The 15817-nt window shown below is 45.7% G+C and overlaps 1 protein-coding gene across 1 annotated transcript in view; it reads right to left on the reverse strand.

Annotated features, from left to right (window-relative positions):
- DNAH1 (dynein axonemal heavy chain 1) overlaps positions 1–15817 on the reverse strand; it is a gene marked incomplete at both ends in the record, with an annotated part of 68388 nt that overhangs the window by 28394 nt on the left and 24177 nt on the right. Inside the window, 20 exon segments of the mRNA XM_080350581.1 lie at positions 165–305; positions 1523–1627; positions 1917–2075; positions 2701–2820; positions 3658–3852; positions 4132–4309; positions 5992–6146; positions 6602–6693; positions 6809–6995; positions 7075–7161; positions 7670–7819; positions 8141–8254; positions 9303–9408; positions 10471–10659; positions 11272–11385; positions 11861–12024; positions 12664–12804; positions 13472–13651; positions 14735–14840; positions 15401–15522. Coding sequence (XP_080206707.1) covers positions 165–305; positions 1523–1627; positions 1917–2075; positions 2701–2820; positions 3658–3852; positions 4132–4309; positions 5992–6146; positions 6602–6693; positions 6809–6995; positions 7075–7161; positions 7670–7819; positions 8141–8254; positions 9303–9408; positions 10471–10659; positions 11272–11385; positions 11861–12024; positions 12664–12804; positions 13472–13651; positions 14735–14840; positions 15401–15522 — 2805 coding nt within the window.

Consider the following 15817-nt stretch of genomic DNA (forward strand, 5'->3'; position numbering starts at 1 on the left):
TAGTCACAGCTTTTGAGCAGAGAATTAAAAACGCATGAGAGTGGGAAGTAATCTCAAAGTATAAGGTAGCTGTTAGGTTCTGACTGTACTGGGAGAAGAAAAGGTGCTCCTGTTGAAGAGAACAGGTTTGAATTAAAAAACCAAAGACAAGGTTGGGCACGTACTGGCTTACGGTTGGTGAGCAAAAGCCCCAGCAGGTGGGCCATTCGGACTGCGTTCATCGTGGGCACAATAATGTCGCAGAAGTTTGTATCAGGAACCATGGTGAACTTTGCTGTAGGGTCCAGCCACGGCTCCCAGCACACCTGAAAGGTATAGGTATGTTTAGAGGGAGTGGTTGCATCTATCCCCTATGGGAATCCAAAACCAGTATTTCTGCTGTTTTCACCATCACAGCTCCTTACGTAGTAGTTCAGATTCTGATGAGGAATTGAGCTTTCCAGACCCCCTGTCTACTCTTGCCACCCCTACCTTTCTGCACAGCAATGCTGTGAGTGCCTGACTCACTTCCTTTGGGAAGGAGGTAGCCCAAGAGTTAGACATCATTGCTCCAGCAGCAACATATCTGCCTTCTGTCTGAGAACTGGGATCAAAGGGTGATGGAGCACTTGTGATCTTTCCAAGAATGGGAATTCTGTCCTAAGCTGACCTACCCTGTGAGTGTCCCCACAGCAGAGGACAAAGAGGGCTTAGCTTGGATCCTATCTTCATGTCTGGTGCCATCGTCTGTGTTGCACTCAGTGGCACAATGGACGTTTTGCAATTGTACAAGACATGGATGACACGTGCTGGAATGAAGGCACAGACTAACCTCCCAGAGCCCACTACACAAGTGAGATAGAGGTTTTTATCAGGGATGCGCTGGAGAACACTGAGAAAATGTGCATTCCTGAGCACCCCATGTGGCCTTCCCACAGAGTCAATACTGGCAGCTTCTGCTAAGCATCTGACGCTCATGTAGGGCTCTTTACTTAGCTCTGACTCCAATTTCAGGATGGGGAAGCATTTTTCCTCTTTTTTTTTTTTGTATTTCAGCCGAGGGCCCGGTGACTGTCAGTCAGATGGGCCTTGCGTGCCCTACTGCTCTGCTGTCCCCTGTGAAAAAGATGGTGTATTTGTCTGCCTTGCTCCTCCTCCAGACTGCTGCACACAGCTCTTGAGCTGTTGTGCACTGCTTTCTAACACAGGCAGACATTTCCATCTGAGCTTCTCCCTGTCCTTCTCCAGCAGCCACACTTGTAGAGCCCTCTCACTTTCTGAGCACTGGCAGAGGCACTCAGGTCTGAACTGACCAGCCTTTGGCTCAGATTCAAAAGATCTGCTTTATAACCCTGAGGGCAAGAAACTGCTTTCTTCCTTCAATGGAAAGCTTCATTTCACTTTAAACATTCTCACTTGGTTCCTATAGCCCTTTCTTATTTACCCTTGATGAGAAAATCCCACCAAATCTGGCAGGACTGTGTTGCTTCCTGATCCCCCCCTGCAAATTTCCCAGCTTGGGTTTGAAAGTGAAATATTTTACCTCCTTAATGACCTCCTCATCCAGATCTTCTTCAGGACTGCTAAGCCCAGCATCATACAGTTTATAGTCATAAACCAGTCCTTCTTCTGGGAAAAGTAACTGTATCTGTGGGAATAAAGCTGGGGTGAACTTGGCTGCCACCGTGAATTCACAGGAGGATCTGCCCTACTGCAAGGAAGAGTTTACTAACAGGATGCTGCCCAGGGCAGGGGCGTCAGGTCTCTCTCCCAGATCTTCCAGCTCCAGGACAGCCTTGAAGTTTGAAGCAGACCTGTTACCCCAGATCCCAAGAGGCAGCCCATCCGAAGCCTCCAAACATTCAAGCAGCTCTGATACCCATTCCTCATTACCAGTTCCTCTATAATAAGAGAGGATCTGCTTTTCCTTTCCTCACCTTTTCCTTTGCCATCTTCTCCCTCAGCCACAAGCTGAAGGCCGTGCGACCTTGGGAGTCTCCAGTAGCACCCACACTCCAGATCAAGGCAAATATAAACCAGGGTTCAATCAGCTCTCCAATACGAGCCATCTTCTCCTGGGGAATCCTCCTAACTCCCTGGGAACCAGACAAGAGCAGAAGTAAAATTCTAAGGCATAGTTAAGGTACACAGAAAACAGACTCTTCTTAATTGCTCATAATTTTGCTTGGCTTCTATGTAGCTTATTCTAGCCAGCTTTTCACAGGCCTTGTCAATGCATTCTGTGGATTAAAGCTTGCTGTTTCATTGGTGTACTTGCGAGACTGCCCTTGATGAACTAATGTCACTCAACAGGAGCTGGGAGAAGAATGTAGTCCTTGGTTTTTAAATTTGAAAATTGTCCAGCCCTCTTCAATACCAGTTCTCAAAAGACCCGCAATCTGAAGTGCATCACTGCTTAGCTCTAATCTTTGCTTTCAGTAGAAAATTCAGTAGAAAATTTTAAAATTCCCTCTGCTACATATAAAAGTGAACTTCTTCCCTCTAGTCTGCTAGGCAGAGAGTTTATCTTTTAGTGGGCAAAGCATAATCCTTCTAGGTTTGCCTGTGCTTGGCAGGATGCTGTATTGCCTCCTGCCATGCAGATGAACTACAGTCTGACCTTTCTGCACCAACATTTTGTTCTGCAGTGACTAACCCTCTGCATGACCTACTGCCCTTAAGAGTTACAGGTGCACACCAGTGACAGCAGCAAAATCCTACCTCACTGGGAATGAAAGGCTGAAACAAACATTCCAAGAGCACGAGGAGGCTCCTTGTGAGGTTACTGTCTGTTGAGGCTGTTATCTCCTTCACAAACCGCCGGACAAAGCCGATGGCATCCTGTAAGGAGAGGCAGGAACAGCTCACTGTCACCATCCAACACACCTGACTTTGCTTTTACCTTCCAGGGTTCTGGTTTCTCCTCACTTCCCTGCAGGCTACATCTAGCAGGGAGGGTATGACTGAGAATGCTGCATCCCGAGTACCAGCACAATGACTGGAGAAAAGTAAGTCAAACAACTTGGTTCAGGCTTAGCCGCAGGAAACCTCTAGGCCTGCCTCTTGGTTCTGTGCAACAGTGACGTGCATCTTGTGCCACTGCTGCTGTCAAATGGTTTGCTCCCTTCAGACCTTTCTTTGTGTTCAGGGATAGATGCCCCATCCCTGGAGACATCCCAGGCCAGGCTGGACAGGGCTCTAAGCAACCTGATCTGGGTGAAGATGTCCCTGCTCATGGCAGGGGTGGCACTGGATGAGCTTTGAAGGTCCCTTCCAACCCAAACTGTGCTATGATTCTATGACCTTTACTTTGCAGCTCTGGGCTATTCATTCAAATAGTGGATCAGGAGATGAGTAGAAATGACCAGACCTGCTCTTACAACTTTTCCCCTGGAATAACTGTACTTTAAGCAATGGCTTTGCACAAGGGATGATTTTGTCCAGAAGATAATTTTAAAAGGAAATAAACCAAACAATAATGACCAACAAGACTAAGTCACATCTGCAGCGATCAGTGATCTTTTAAACCCAGGAAATTCACAGGACAGTTTGTATACTGGTAGTTTGGAGTGTTCCCACAATGGCATTTAAATCCAGGCCTTGACAAGTCTGGGCTGGCCGATATCTGAGTTGACAAGCTCCAAGCCATGGAAAGGCTGGAACGGCATAGTAGCTCACCTTGAGGAACCTCTTGAAGAGAGATGCTAGCTGCTTTGAGAAGGGCTCGATGATGTTTGGGATTTTTTGCAGCCAGCACTCAATGAAGGGCTCAAGCCCCAAGATGCTGGGTTCCAGGTAAACCATGCCACAGCGGGACACTGTGGCCGGGGAAGCAACAGCCAGATCCTGGACTTCAAACATCATGGTCATGCTCTGGAAATTGTAAAAGGAGAGAAAGGAGGATAAGGACTTGATCACTTGTGATATATCTTTCAGTATAATTTGGTGAAGCTGAAATCCTTCCCTTTGTTACAGGAGCCCTCTTTTTATTGTGTTCGTGCAGCACCACAGAGGTCTGGCCAACACACGGCTGCCACTGAGACACCAATTTCCATACAAGCCCATCACAAGCATCAAGTAGAGAGTCAAAGGCAAGTCTGTTCCAGGAAGGAGGAAGGAAAACAGGCAGCAAATGTGGGAGGTATGAGTTACCTCTGTCATCTTGATGATTTCCCCCGAGCTGAGACACAGCTTCTTATTGTCATCCAGCACCGTGTTCATGTTCTCAATCCACAAAGCATCAACTGGCCCATCAAACATGTACCACTTCTTGATGGTGTCAGTGGCCGCAGCTCCCTGTCGGATGAGTGAGGAAAGGATCCCATCTGTCCTGGAAGGCAGGAGGAAGGCATGGCTTGGCTCATTCCTGTTTTGCTGAAATCAATGGCAAAGTTTTCACCATACAAGGCAACAGAGCCAGAATCTTACTCTGGTTCATGTGTCCAAGGATACCTGTGGCTCACTTCTTGATGAGCTGCATAAAGGTCCATCTCACTCTTTCTTTTACTGAGACATACGCCTAAGCCTGAGTGGCACCATGAAACAATTTCTTTTGGCATTAGGATCTGGACTTCATGTCATTTAACTATAAAATTCCAAGTTTCCCTTTCACATCTCTGTCCTCAGTGAAAAGCAAAGAGGCCTTGCAAGCATCCACTCGGGCTATAGGTGGGTTACCTGCTCTCTGGAGGTGCCTCCTTTTCTCCACCAAGTGCAAAGGGAGACTCAGGACAAGTACTCTGCTAATTCAGATGCTTCAGCTGAGTAACTGTAGGTTAGGAGGGTGAATCCAACATAAAGAGCATGACCCTCTTTATAACTTAAGTTCCCCATGCTCAGCTGCCCGTGAACTCGGGTGGTGCTGGAGCTGGTGAACAGGAGAGCAGATACACAAGGAACGCTGACCATTGACAGCAAGAACTTAATCTGCACGTGGAAACCTGGAGTGCAATTTCTGTTCAGGCCCTGGACTCCACTCCCATTATTAAATAATTATTTGTTATTTCATAGTGCTAGTGAATGCCAGGGTATTGTTACTGAAACCAAAGGAAAGCAGTCTGTTCTAAAGCTCAGCTGATTAAAACAGATGGATTTGTCTGTAAATACATTTTACACGGCTGCTGTATTTTTCTTTTTGTCATGTTGATGTGCCTGTGTGCTGCCCCTGGGTAGAGTTACATCATAAATGAACTGTCAAACTTAACTGGAATATCCTATAAAAGGTCCTTTGGTAAAGACACACCAGAGCCCAGTCTGGGAAGCGCTGGGTCTCAGCATCAGTGATGTTTATCTGCTTGCACCTTTCCTAGAGGGTGGTTAGTTTCATATTTATTTAGTTTAGCTGGTTTTACAGAACACAGTCTTTAGCTTTGTCCACAAGCAAGTGGTGGGTGACAGAGCCAAAGGGAGATCCACAGCACTTCTCACACCTTAGCTTCTGGATAGAGTGAGCTGCAAAGTCAACTTCAGGTCACATATGGAAACACAAGCAGTAGGACTTGGCTGTCAAGAGGGCAAACAGGCTATTGGCTCTTGCTTCCAAACCACAGAAGCAAGCAGGAGCCCTGGTAACTGGAATGAAATGCCCCTTTATGTCTGACAGTCATCCCTCATCATTCAAGGCCACCAGGGTATTTATACAGAACAATTCAAGTGCACAGTACAGAGGTCACTTTTCTTCAGAAGCAAAACAAGTGGTTTTAAGCTGCTGTATCTTAGAGCAGGGGCATGTGCTCCAAAGCAATTGAATTATTTCTTGTTATGCAGCTAATGCTGCCAGCGGAGCTGCAGTAACTGTCTGGGCATGTGCTGGCAGCCGGGCCAAGCGCACAATAAAAGATGTCAGCTTAAATCGCTGTGACTGGCTATTGTGGCTTGCTGAGGATAAGGAATTGATCGCTTCTGGTTTTATGCTTCTATCCTAAACTGTTCTCAGCCTTGAAGAGAAGAGCTCAGGACCAGAAGAAAAACGTTTCCCGTCTGGGAGGAAGGAAAGCAGGTTTTGTACTTTACCACTCATGCGTTAGCAAGTTGAATTCTCCATAAAGCTGGCCCATTGTGATGGATTTGGGATTCAGCACAAAGTAGCGGACTGCCTCGTAATTCCCACCGCTGGCTGCAGGCTGACCTTTCAGTGACGTCATTGCAGCTGCCAGCACCTCGTAGCACTGCAAAGGCAGGAGAGCAAGAGAGTTAGCTGCCATGGCTCCGTAACGACACAGCAACTGTATTCCAAACCCAGCAAGAAAGGAGACGTAGTGAAGGATAATGGCATGGTAAGGAGACGCCTGGCTGTATTCACAGAAATAAAATAATCCAGATGCAGGGGGAGGAAGTTAGATCATCTATGCAAGAGGCCTGAAGAATCTCAAGATGTCGAAGCAAGTCTCAGCCTTAGAAATTTGCAGCAGATCTAATAAGCCTCAGTCTAATCTCCCAACTCAAAAGAATGAGATACTAATATACTTCGCTATGGCTATAAATCAGCGCTAAAAGGCAGCATTTTGGTCCCCTGACTTCTGTTTCAGAGAGGTTGAAATAGCAGAGTACATGTCTTCCATGAAGCTCAACCCTCTGCATCAATAGGTGGTTTGCAGGGGCCAGCACAGTATCTCAACCATACCTTTGTCTTCCCAGAGCCTGTTGGCCCCACTAGCATAAGGCCATGACGAACCACAGTGGTTTCATAGAGCTGGATGCACTTAGTCACAAAGCCTGTAAAGGAAGATGATGAGGAGAGGGTCTGGGACCAGCTCCCTCTTTCATAGCGCAGGGTGCTGGACTAACAGCCCAGGCCCGGGGGGAGCTCGTGGAGGGCCTTTCCCCTCACCATCGACATCCTTCAGATTCTCTTTGATGCAGGATTTGCGAATGGCTTCTTCCAGGATACCATAATCAACAGGCTCTTCTTTGATCTTGGGAAATAAATCTGAGACAATACCCCTGAAGAGCTTGAGGTCATCCTGCAGGAATTTGGGTATGTTGGCATCCCTGATAGCCCGCAGGCAGATCAGCTCCTGCAAAGATTAAGAATTCAGAACTTCAAAGGTCCTGCCTCTCTTATGTGGCAACAGTGTGAGGCAGAAGCACATTTACCTCATCCATAGTAGGATTCTCTCTTTTGAGGTTACCAGCTGTTGAGATGACAGTCTTCACAGCTCTCATCCCAAAGTCATAGTGGTCCTGGAATAGGCACAGAGGAAACAACGTCATCAGATACAGGAGCACTAGCTAAAAAGAGTGAACGTATACATGCACTCAGCAGGTAAGAAAAGAAAAATGAGAGAGAACAAGCCTCTCACAAGAGAGAGTTCCTTCAGAACAACTGCTCCTTCATCAAAGTCTGCTCTTGCAATCTTTCCAACAACTAACTAGTCCTCAGCTGTACAGACTATGGGTGAAGAAAAGAATAACTGGATGAAGAAAAATACTAGATGGAGGGAGAAGCAGGCAGAGCTGCTTGGCTCCGTTGTCCTGCCATTCTAATCCTAACTAAGACTGAAGGTGAATGCAAATCCAGCCTCAGGAGGAGAAATGAGGATTAGAAAGACAGGAGGCAGGTGATAAATGGGTATTGTGACCTTTTTGCGATACACTATGACAAGGCACCAAGAGAAGCATCCAGGTACTTTGTGTCTAGGCTAGGAAAGCCTCACATTCAAAAAACATTCATGGACATTATCACATCTACCTGGCTGCTGAGCTGCTCTGACAATAGTTTGAATGTTGTGGTGATCTTCTTCGCAAGGACTTTGGCTTCATTAAACCCAAAGGAGTAGAGTGAGATCTCAGCAATCATGGAGTAATCTGGGACCATCATGGCCACAGGACGAAAGAGAGCCTGAAACATACAGTTCCAACACAAGATCAAAACACTATTGTTTCTTGCTTTTTCCAGCAAACTGAAAAGGCTGAGCGTCTCTCCCAGACTGTTCAGAGGACACAGCATGAGTGTCCCTGGCACCTGCCAGGGCAGCATCCCTGTAGACTGCAATCTGAGGAGTGCTGTTTGCTTATAGATATGATTCAAATCTCAAAATGATACTAGAAACTTTCCAAAAGCATCACTTCCCAATCCTTGTCACAGACACACTGGTGGTCTAGTTAGCATGGAGCACTTGTATCACCCTTCCACTTTCTGTCTGTCGTCTGCCCTCCTTACCTTCAGGTTATCGGGCAGTTCAGTGCGCCCAGCATACCCTGGGTTCATTGTGATGAAGACTGCACAGGATGGGACCAGTGGGATCTCCGTGCCTTCAAACATGAAGCGATCCACCTAGAAAATAAAAAATATTATCATCCTCAAAGAACAGAGCCTGACCTGCAAATTAAACACTGTAGCAGAATCTTCCAAGAGGAAAACAATGGCTTTCAGTAGTTAAATTATCAAGCATGGACACACACAGCTGCCCACAATGGTAGTGACTCAGTCTGGCCCCACTGCAGGAATCCAGTGTCACCAGCAATATTCCTCCCCATTTAAGAAACTGGGCTCATGGAAGATTTACTGATAGGATAATTTTTTTTTTTTTGGCTCTTGAACAGAATTCTATCGCTGCAGCTGTAAACAAGCATCTTTCTATTTATTTTGCAGTAGAGTTTGTGCCTGAATTAATTTGTGGCAGAGAGGGCAAAGAGAAACCTAAATCCTTTTTAAAACTGCGTAGGTAGTAATTTCAGATCAGGGATAAAGTAATGCAGAAGAATTCACAGAGAGCAAGTTTCTAATTCCAAGCCAAAGTCAGGGAGATTCAGGTCCTAACCCCTGTGAGTCTCCAGAGAACAACGCAGAGGCTGGCTGCTAGACTGGCTGACAGCTGAGCCTCCATGAAAACCAACAATTGACTTTATGTTGCAGATCTGTGTGTGTATGAGCATGTACTCTGCTGCATATATTGGGCTTTGTGAATCCACTAAAGCTTGGCTAACACATTTAGACAAAGGTGGTGCTGAGCAGCTCATGGCAGAACACTGGTTGCCTTTACCACAGCTCAGTGGATCTGTATCAGATTGTCTCCCACACCAAAGTCTGCTGGCACTGCAGCTCAAGCTGAGACACACTTCAGTCTGTGACTTTGGGCAACTGTGGCAGCACAGACTACGGTGAGGCTGCAAAACCCACCCGAGATGCTGACTGTGCAATGGCCCGATACGATGTGCTACAGACAGGGCATCAGTCACGCTTCTCGAAGCTCAAGTACATCTGTCCAAGTTGCCCCCAAGCAGTAAGGCTGGTCCTCCATGAAGAGACACGCAAACACAGGGATTAGCCTGGATGAGCTCAAGTGGAGATTTTTTTTGTCTGCCTAATGTCCATTACGTACCCTTTGCTGCTGTGCTTTCTGAATGGTTGTGATCTGCTGGGCCACCACAGACAGCACCTCGATATCAATGCGGTTGAACTCATCAAAACAAGCCCATGCGCCAGCACTGGGCAAGGAAGAAGAAAAGAAGGGTGTCAGGAACATCACACAGAGCAAACTTGCACTCAAAAGTTCAGTTAGATCTAGAAATAATACATCCATATGCTGGGAAGGCAGCACAGAGGCAAGAAGTGAACCCAGAAGGCCCCTAATGTCCCAGAGCAGGTAAGTGACACAGCCACAGGGTACTGGTACAGTGGAAGGGGCTGTGGCCTCTCACCACATCTATGCATCCCAGGCCATAGGATGAGAAGCTACATGGTCCCTATAAGACTATGGCAACGTCCTACCCTACAGCCTGGAACAAATTCTGCATGTTACAGATCTGGGCTTGAAAGAGGCATCACACTGAGTTCCTGTTTTGTACGTGAGCTGTAAGTGTTGCAGATACAATTCAGGCATCTCTTAAGTCCATTTTTCAGAGCTTGGAAGACTATGTATAAAGCTGGAAGCATGTTTATGAGGAAGGTGATCTTCCCACAAGGCAGGGTTTAAAAAAGAAGTTAAATTACTTATAAAGAAAACATCTGAGAAGGGAGCATCAGCTTTTGTTGGAGTGACTAATTCAGATTCACCAGCATGCAACAGACTAATTGGATCAGCTCTGTTTGAAATGTAGAGAAGAGAGGAGCTTCTCTGAGAGGATTCCTCAGGGCTTAAAGCAGTCTCTCTTGGCTGCTCAATTTTGGATACACAGCAGATTCTCTCCTCCTTAAGATTAAGCAGCTTGTGGGCTGAATCTCAGTCTAACGTGTATGATACTAAAACGATGGCCAGAGCTGCAAACATTTGCACAGGTTTCTAACAGTGGATTGGTGTCAAGCATTTTAATTTTGCCTTAAATGAACAGTATCTCTTTTTATCCTTTTTCTTTTTTTTAATTGGCTCAACTGTCTCTCCCTTCTGGCAGGAATTTTGTAACTTTGCTCATTCAGGAACACAGTAACACTCCTACTAGGGCTTTGTTTGCTCTTCTGGGCTGCTCTGAAAAACACCCACTGATTCCCAGTGGTGAGCATCCCTGTATCCCACCCACTCCTTGATAATGACACACAGTATTCCATTGTACCTGGCTAGTCCCTTGAAAAACTTTCCCATTGCCATAAAGTCAAGCTGGTCGGAGCAGTTGAACACTACAGTTTGGATTGCTAGTGCTTTCCCCAAGTCTTTTGTCGTTTCTGTTTTGCCTGTTCCCGCTGGTCCTGCAGGTGCTCCTCCAAATTTCAGGTGCAGAGCTCCTGTAAGCGTCAGGTAACACCTACAACAAAGAAGAGACCAGATGATGAAAAGCATTTCTATTAGTGATTTCAGTAAGGGAGACATATGATCTATTCAGTCAGAGACAGGTAGGAATCCATCCTTTATTACTCTGCAGAACTGCTTGGATATGCAGCACTCTGCAAAGGAGTTAGCTATATGGCCTTGATTAGTATTCATGGGGGCCTGCATGCATACATCCTTGTGCCACTGGCTACGAATTCACTCTCCAGAAAAAGAACAGTTACAAAAGGGTAAAGCTACGATCGCTGCTGCGTGTTCTAGGGTATTAGATGCTCCTATTTACCTGTTTGTAGAAGCGCTCCTTAACTACCACATAGGCATTTTATATGAGTCAGAGCACCATATTAAGAATTAGGAGAGTGAAAACAACCAGTCTGAGCATTGATCACTAGGAACACCGAACCAACACCAGGGTGTTTCTATTCTCTCAGGTAGTCATCTACTGTACAAATAGCTTCTATTTACATGAATTAAGCAGTAAGACTGGCATGGTCTCATCCTTAGTTTAATCCCCAATAAGCCTTGTTCATACAAAAACAAAAGAAAAAATAAAAAGATACACTTATTACCCAGAAAACCACTTCCTTACCTGTCAGTGAGGGGCGTGATGACCAGACGGCCACTGTTGCCCAGATACTCATAGCCATAGAGAAATTCAGCATTGACTGCTCTGATGTACATGTCCTCCTCCGTCCAGTAATATCTAACGATGAGTGAACATGACATCAGAAAGATAAACACTGCCTGGCAGACAACACAGCAGCTCATAAGGCTGCAACCTGCAAGTCTGGAGACCTGCATGTCAAGGGTTTCCCTCTTGAGAGAAGAAAGGATAAGGTACCACAACAGGGCAGACAGGAATTCTGAAATTAGGTGTTATACCAAGGGTCATATTCCTTAGGCAGGAGCATGCCCTTTCACAGTGAAACACCATGGTACGGCTTCATCTATATTGCCAAAGTGGATGCTGTCAAAACTACATCTGTTAGACACCTTAGAACCAGCATCCTTTTTAGATTTAAATCTCATTCCTCACAGGGACATTAGAGGCAACTCATGAATACTGCTTACAGACCATGCAAACTCTTGTTACCATTTGCTATGGACACAACTGATGAGTAAGGAGGATGAAGACTGGCCAAGGAGGCCAGGTGAGGTTCAACAGCTCTGCTCTCTACCTGAGCTGAGAGATCCACTCAAAATCGTTCATGCTTGTCACATTCTCCTCAATCAGCTTTGCTGCAACATCCTTCGCATGGACCTCAATCACAATCAGAGCTGACAACACTGATCGCTGCATCTTAGACAATTGTCCACGGACCAGGGCAACCAAATCACCCAGCTGGGAAAGGAAAAGAAAATACTCTGAAGCAATACCTATCCCAAAGAGCCAGGCTGTACTAACACAATGCAACTGAAGTTATGGCATGCCACGTCCAGATCACAGCCTGTGTCCAGGCAACTTCTGCCTCTTCTCTTGCCATAGATACAAACGACCCCTCAGAAAGCAAACAGTGGTCAGAGCTCACTTTTGCCTACACCATTACCATGTTCAGGTGAAAAGAAAGAGTTAGAGCCACCATGAGGCCCAGAGCTAATATATCCCAGGTATTAGGTGTGATTAGATGCAGGGAACAGATATAAAGGATGCAGTTTTACTTTACTACCATCCATCCCTTCAGTTCTCCTCCACCTTTGACTTTTGGGTGACCCTGGAGAGAGGCTCTTTCACTCTGTTTCTGTCTTCAGGTAATGACCATATTATCTGTGCTGTACATTATTAGAGGTTTATGATGACAAATATCCTAATGATTAAGATGATAAGAACCTGGTTATTTAGCTGGTTTTGAGCTGTGCTATGTGGGACTATGTCTCTGTTTCTCCTACAATATTGTCCTGGCTGTATTTATAAGTTATCTAAGGTCTCATGATTGAAAAATCTCCATCTGGCAGAATCTCACCCTTATATTCACTTTCATACCTGAGTAGTCAGCTGTGGGTAGAGCCTGCTGGACAAATCTCCAGCTTCCAGAGCTTCAGACACTTCCTTTGTCCAGAAAATCTGGCAGCCAGCAATGACCACTTGGCCAGGCCATTGCAAGACCCATGTAGTACGTGCAGTCTCAAAAAAGACAAAAAAAAAGGTGGTAAGATAATGATTTTATTTTTTTATTCCTATGTCTCCCTGATTTGAGATGCATAATTACAAAATAAGAACTGTGTTATTGTTTAAGAGGCTTTCCTTTTCTTTTCCTCCAGTTGCTGAGTAGAAAATGGCAACAGAAATATCTGAGGCCTTTTCATTTTTCAGCTTTCTGCCTTCTTAGACCCAAACAAATTAAAATTTAAATTTTCTACAAGCATAGCTTTTACACAGAAACCAGAGCCAAGATGCATCCCCTGTGCACTGACTGAAATCAATAGTTCCCATGTCTTGGTTACTTTTACCAGCCTCTAGCACATGTGCAAGACATGAGAGTTTGAAGGAGATCCTGATAAAAAAGAAGTTGCCTGGAGAGAAGAATAGATATGGATTCATGCAGGGTTGCTCTATGATACTGGGAAGCATTCTGTGGCTGTTGAGTGAGTGTGCAGGGTTTGCATTCTTCTGAAGCATTAGTTGCTTGCCTAATTGCACATTCTGCACTTAACACACACACAACTGGATTAAAGGTGTATTTTAAAACTAGTAGAATATGGCAAATTCATCAGCCCGATCACTGGTGAACTTTATGGTAAGCCTAGAACCAAGACACTGGAGACCAGCCAGTCTGTGATAAAACTCTTACCTCCGGATAAACACCAATTGATCTTTCTATGTGGTCCCGTACACTGGCCTTCATGGATTTCTCCACTTCCAGCAGCCACTCCTCCACATTGTCAGTGGGATAGATGGAAACACACAGCTTCACCTCTTCTCCTTCAGCAGAGTACATGTGTGTGATCTGCAGGTCCTCCTGGAACAGCAGCTAATGGAAGAAGCGCAACAGGAGATGTGAAAGGAGGATTTTCTTTCTGTTCCTCCCCTCCTGCCATGGGGGAACAGCCAGGCTGTAGTGGTGTATGCTCTCCGGTGCCAAACTTGGGTGTCAATAGTGATAACAAAGTGTGCGATAGATGTGCAAAATGACCTCTCCAAAAAATGGAGGGTGCCCGTATGAAAACAAGAGATTCATGTTGCTGGTTTAACTTAAGCAAAATAAATGAAATTACAGATAGGATGAACATGTCTCATTGCATATCTAGGATGCAAACCCTGTTCAATTCTGTAGATTCAAATCATTTCCCCTGAGGCCACAGTGCCCGGTTTTAAGCGTAAAATTCTAACAGCTTCTCCAGTACCTCAGCATATCACTGAAAGTCTCCTTATTTATTCCAATGGCTTTGCACCAGCTTTCCAGTTCAATTTCCTTTCTATTTTCCCAATCTAATGAGTAGGAGATTGGTTTTAGTGTCTGAGTATTGTGGTGGTACAAGCTGTGACTAGCCATGGAGTCTGAAACCTATTACGAATAATAAAGAGGAAAAATAGCTGGCTTAACCCCGGCTCCTAAGTGGGAATGAAGGCAGAAACTTAATTCAGTTCAGGCTTGCTCATTGTCCCTGCTGGGGCTGTCAGCAAGAGTGTGATTCCATCCTAACCAGGTGCCTGTGAGTAGACAGCCAAGTCTGAGCTACTTCTCTTGGCCTCCACAGTGTGATGGACAGACATCTCCAGAGAGAGCATTCTCGTCTCCTAAAATGGGGATCTAAGTGAATTTCTGCAAGTTGCCCTTTGCAGAACCCTGTTTTCCCCTCATTGTCCAAAAGGAAATCGAGGGTACCCAATTCATAGGCAGATGTCTGGCTTTGAAATGCCTAAAGTGAGGTTGCTGGAATCCCACTCCAGGGCAGGGAGCACCTTGCAATGCCTGTGTGCAGTCACAGGTCCCCAGAAGATCCATGTCCGCGCAGCAGAATGTGAACAGCCCTCCAGACCTCAGGATGCCTTCGGATTCCCAAGACAACTTCCCAAAGGTGGGCCAAGACATGAGGGTGCTTGCTTTGCCTACCTGTGCAATGTTCTCAAAGCATTTGCGGAGGTGAGGTTGTACAGCAGTGGGGTCTTTTGTCTGAGACAGTATTTCCAGCAGCTCATCATCTGAAAGGAAGTAGAACCTAGAAACACAGAGTGAGGCATGAGGGGAGGCTTGCTATACTGTAGCATCAGGGGTGAAGTCCCAGCAATGCGAGGAACAAGCCTATCGCTGGAGACACTGCTTCTGACCACCCACTGATCTCTTTGTATTTGTGTAGGAGAGTAGCAGCTATGGTCCTGTCATCTCCCTTTCTGTAGAGACAGACTTCTCCATCTGCAGAAATCAGTCATTCCCATGCAAAGTAGGCTTAAATGAGTATTAAAGCATAGACATATTACATCAGGAATAAAGGATGGAGTTACATGAAAGTTTCCATTTTACACCATCCTTTCTCGACAAATCACAAGGGACAGATATGCAACGATGCTACTAGACTCACAACACTTGTGTCTGCCTGTTTTCTCCCCATCAGATGGCAGCATTGAAAGGCACAGCCCTGCTCATGTTTGCAAGTCTCATGACAATATCCTAAGCTTAGATTGTGTTGCTCTTTCTTGGCAGAGCGAACTGGAGCGAGCCTCTCCTTTTGTGTTTTCTGAACCAGCAAGTGTGATCCAGCCCACTGACGTTTGGGGTTACCTGGGAAAAGCGCGTCTCTTCATCTCCAGATATTCACTCAGCCCTTTCTGCACTAGGTCGAGTAGATTGTTACATTTTCGCAGGTTCTCTAGTAGCACGGGATCTGGGCACAAAGACATCACCTATAAAGAGAATGGAGAACAGAGGAAGCATCAGTATTCTGAGCATGTTAGAGACAAGGCAGGGGAGATAATTGGGTTGCCCACTGATGTTACTGATAGGATTTAAATGAGTCATTCACAGGGATCTGGAGAAGTGTGAGCTTTGTGGGCAAAGAGAGGAAACAGCAATTATGGATGTGACAAGCGCATTTCTAGATTCCCGGAAATACCATCAACATCTGTAATATGGAATACAAGTGGTGATGGAGACCTGGGAAGTGGCGACTGGAGAACAGAAGGGTGCAGAGCACTGCTA

This window comes from Nesoenas mayeri (assembly GCF_963082525.1).
Source record: "Nesoenas mayeri genome assembly, chromosome: 10".
Taxonomy (NCBI): Eukaryota; Metazoa; Chordata; class Aves; order Columbiformes; family Columbidae; genus Nesoenas; species Nesoenas mayeri.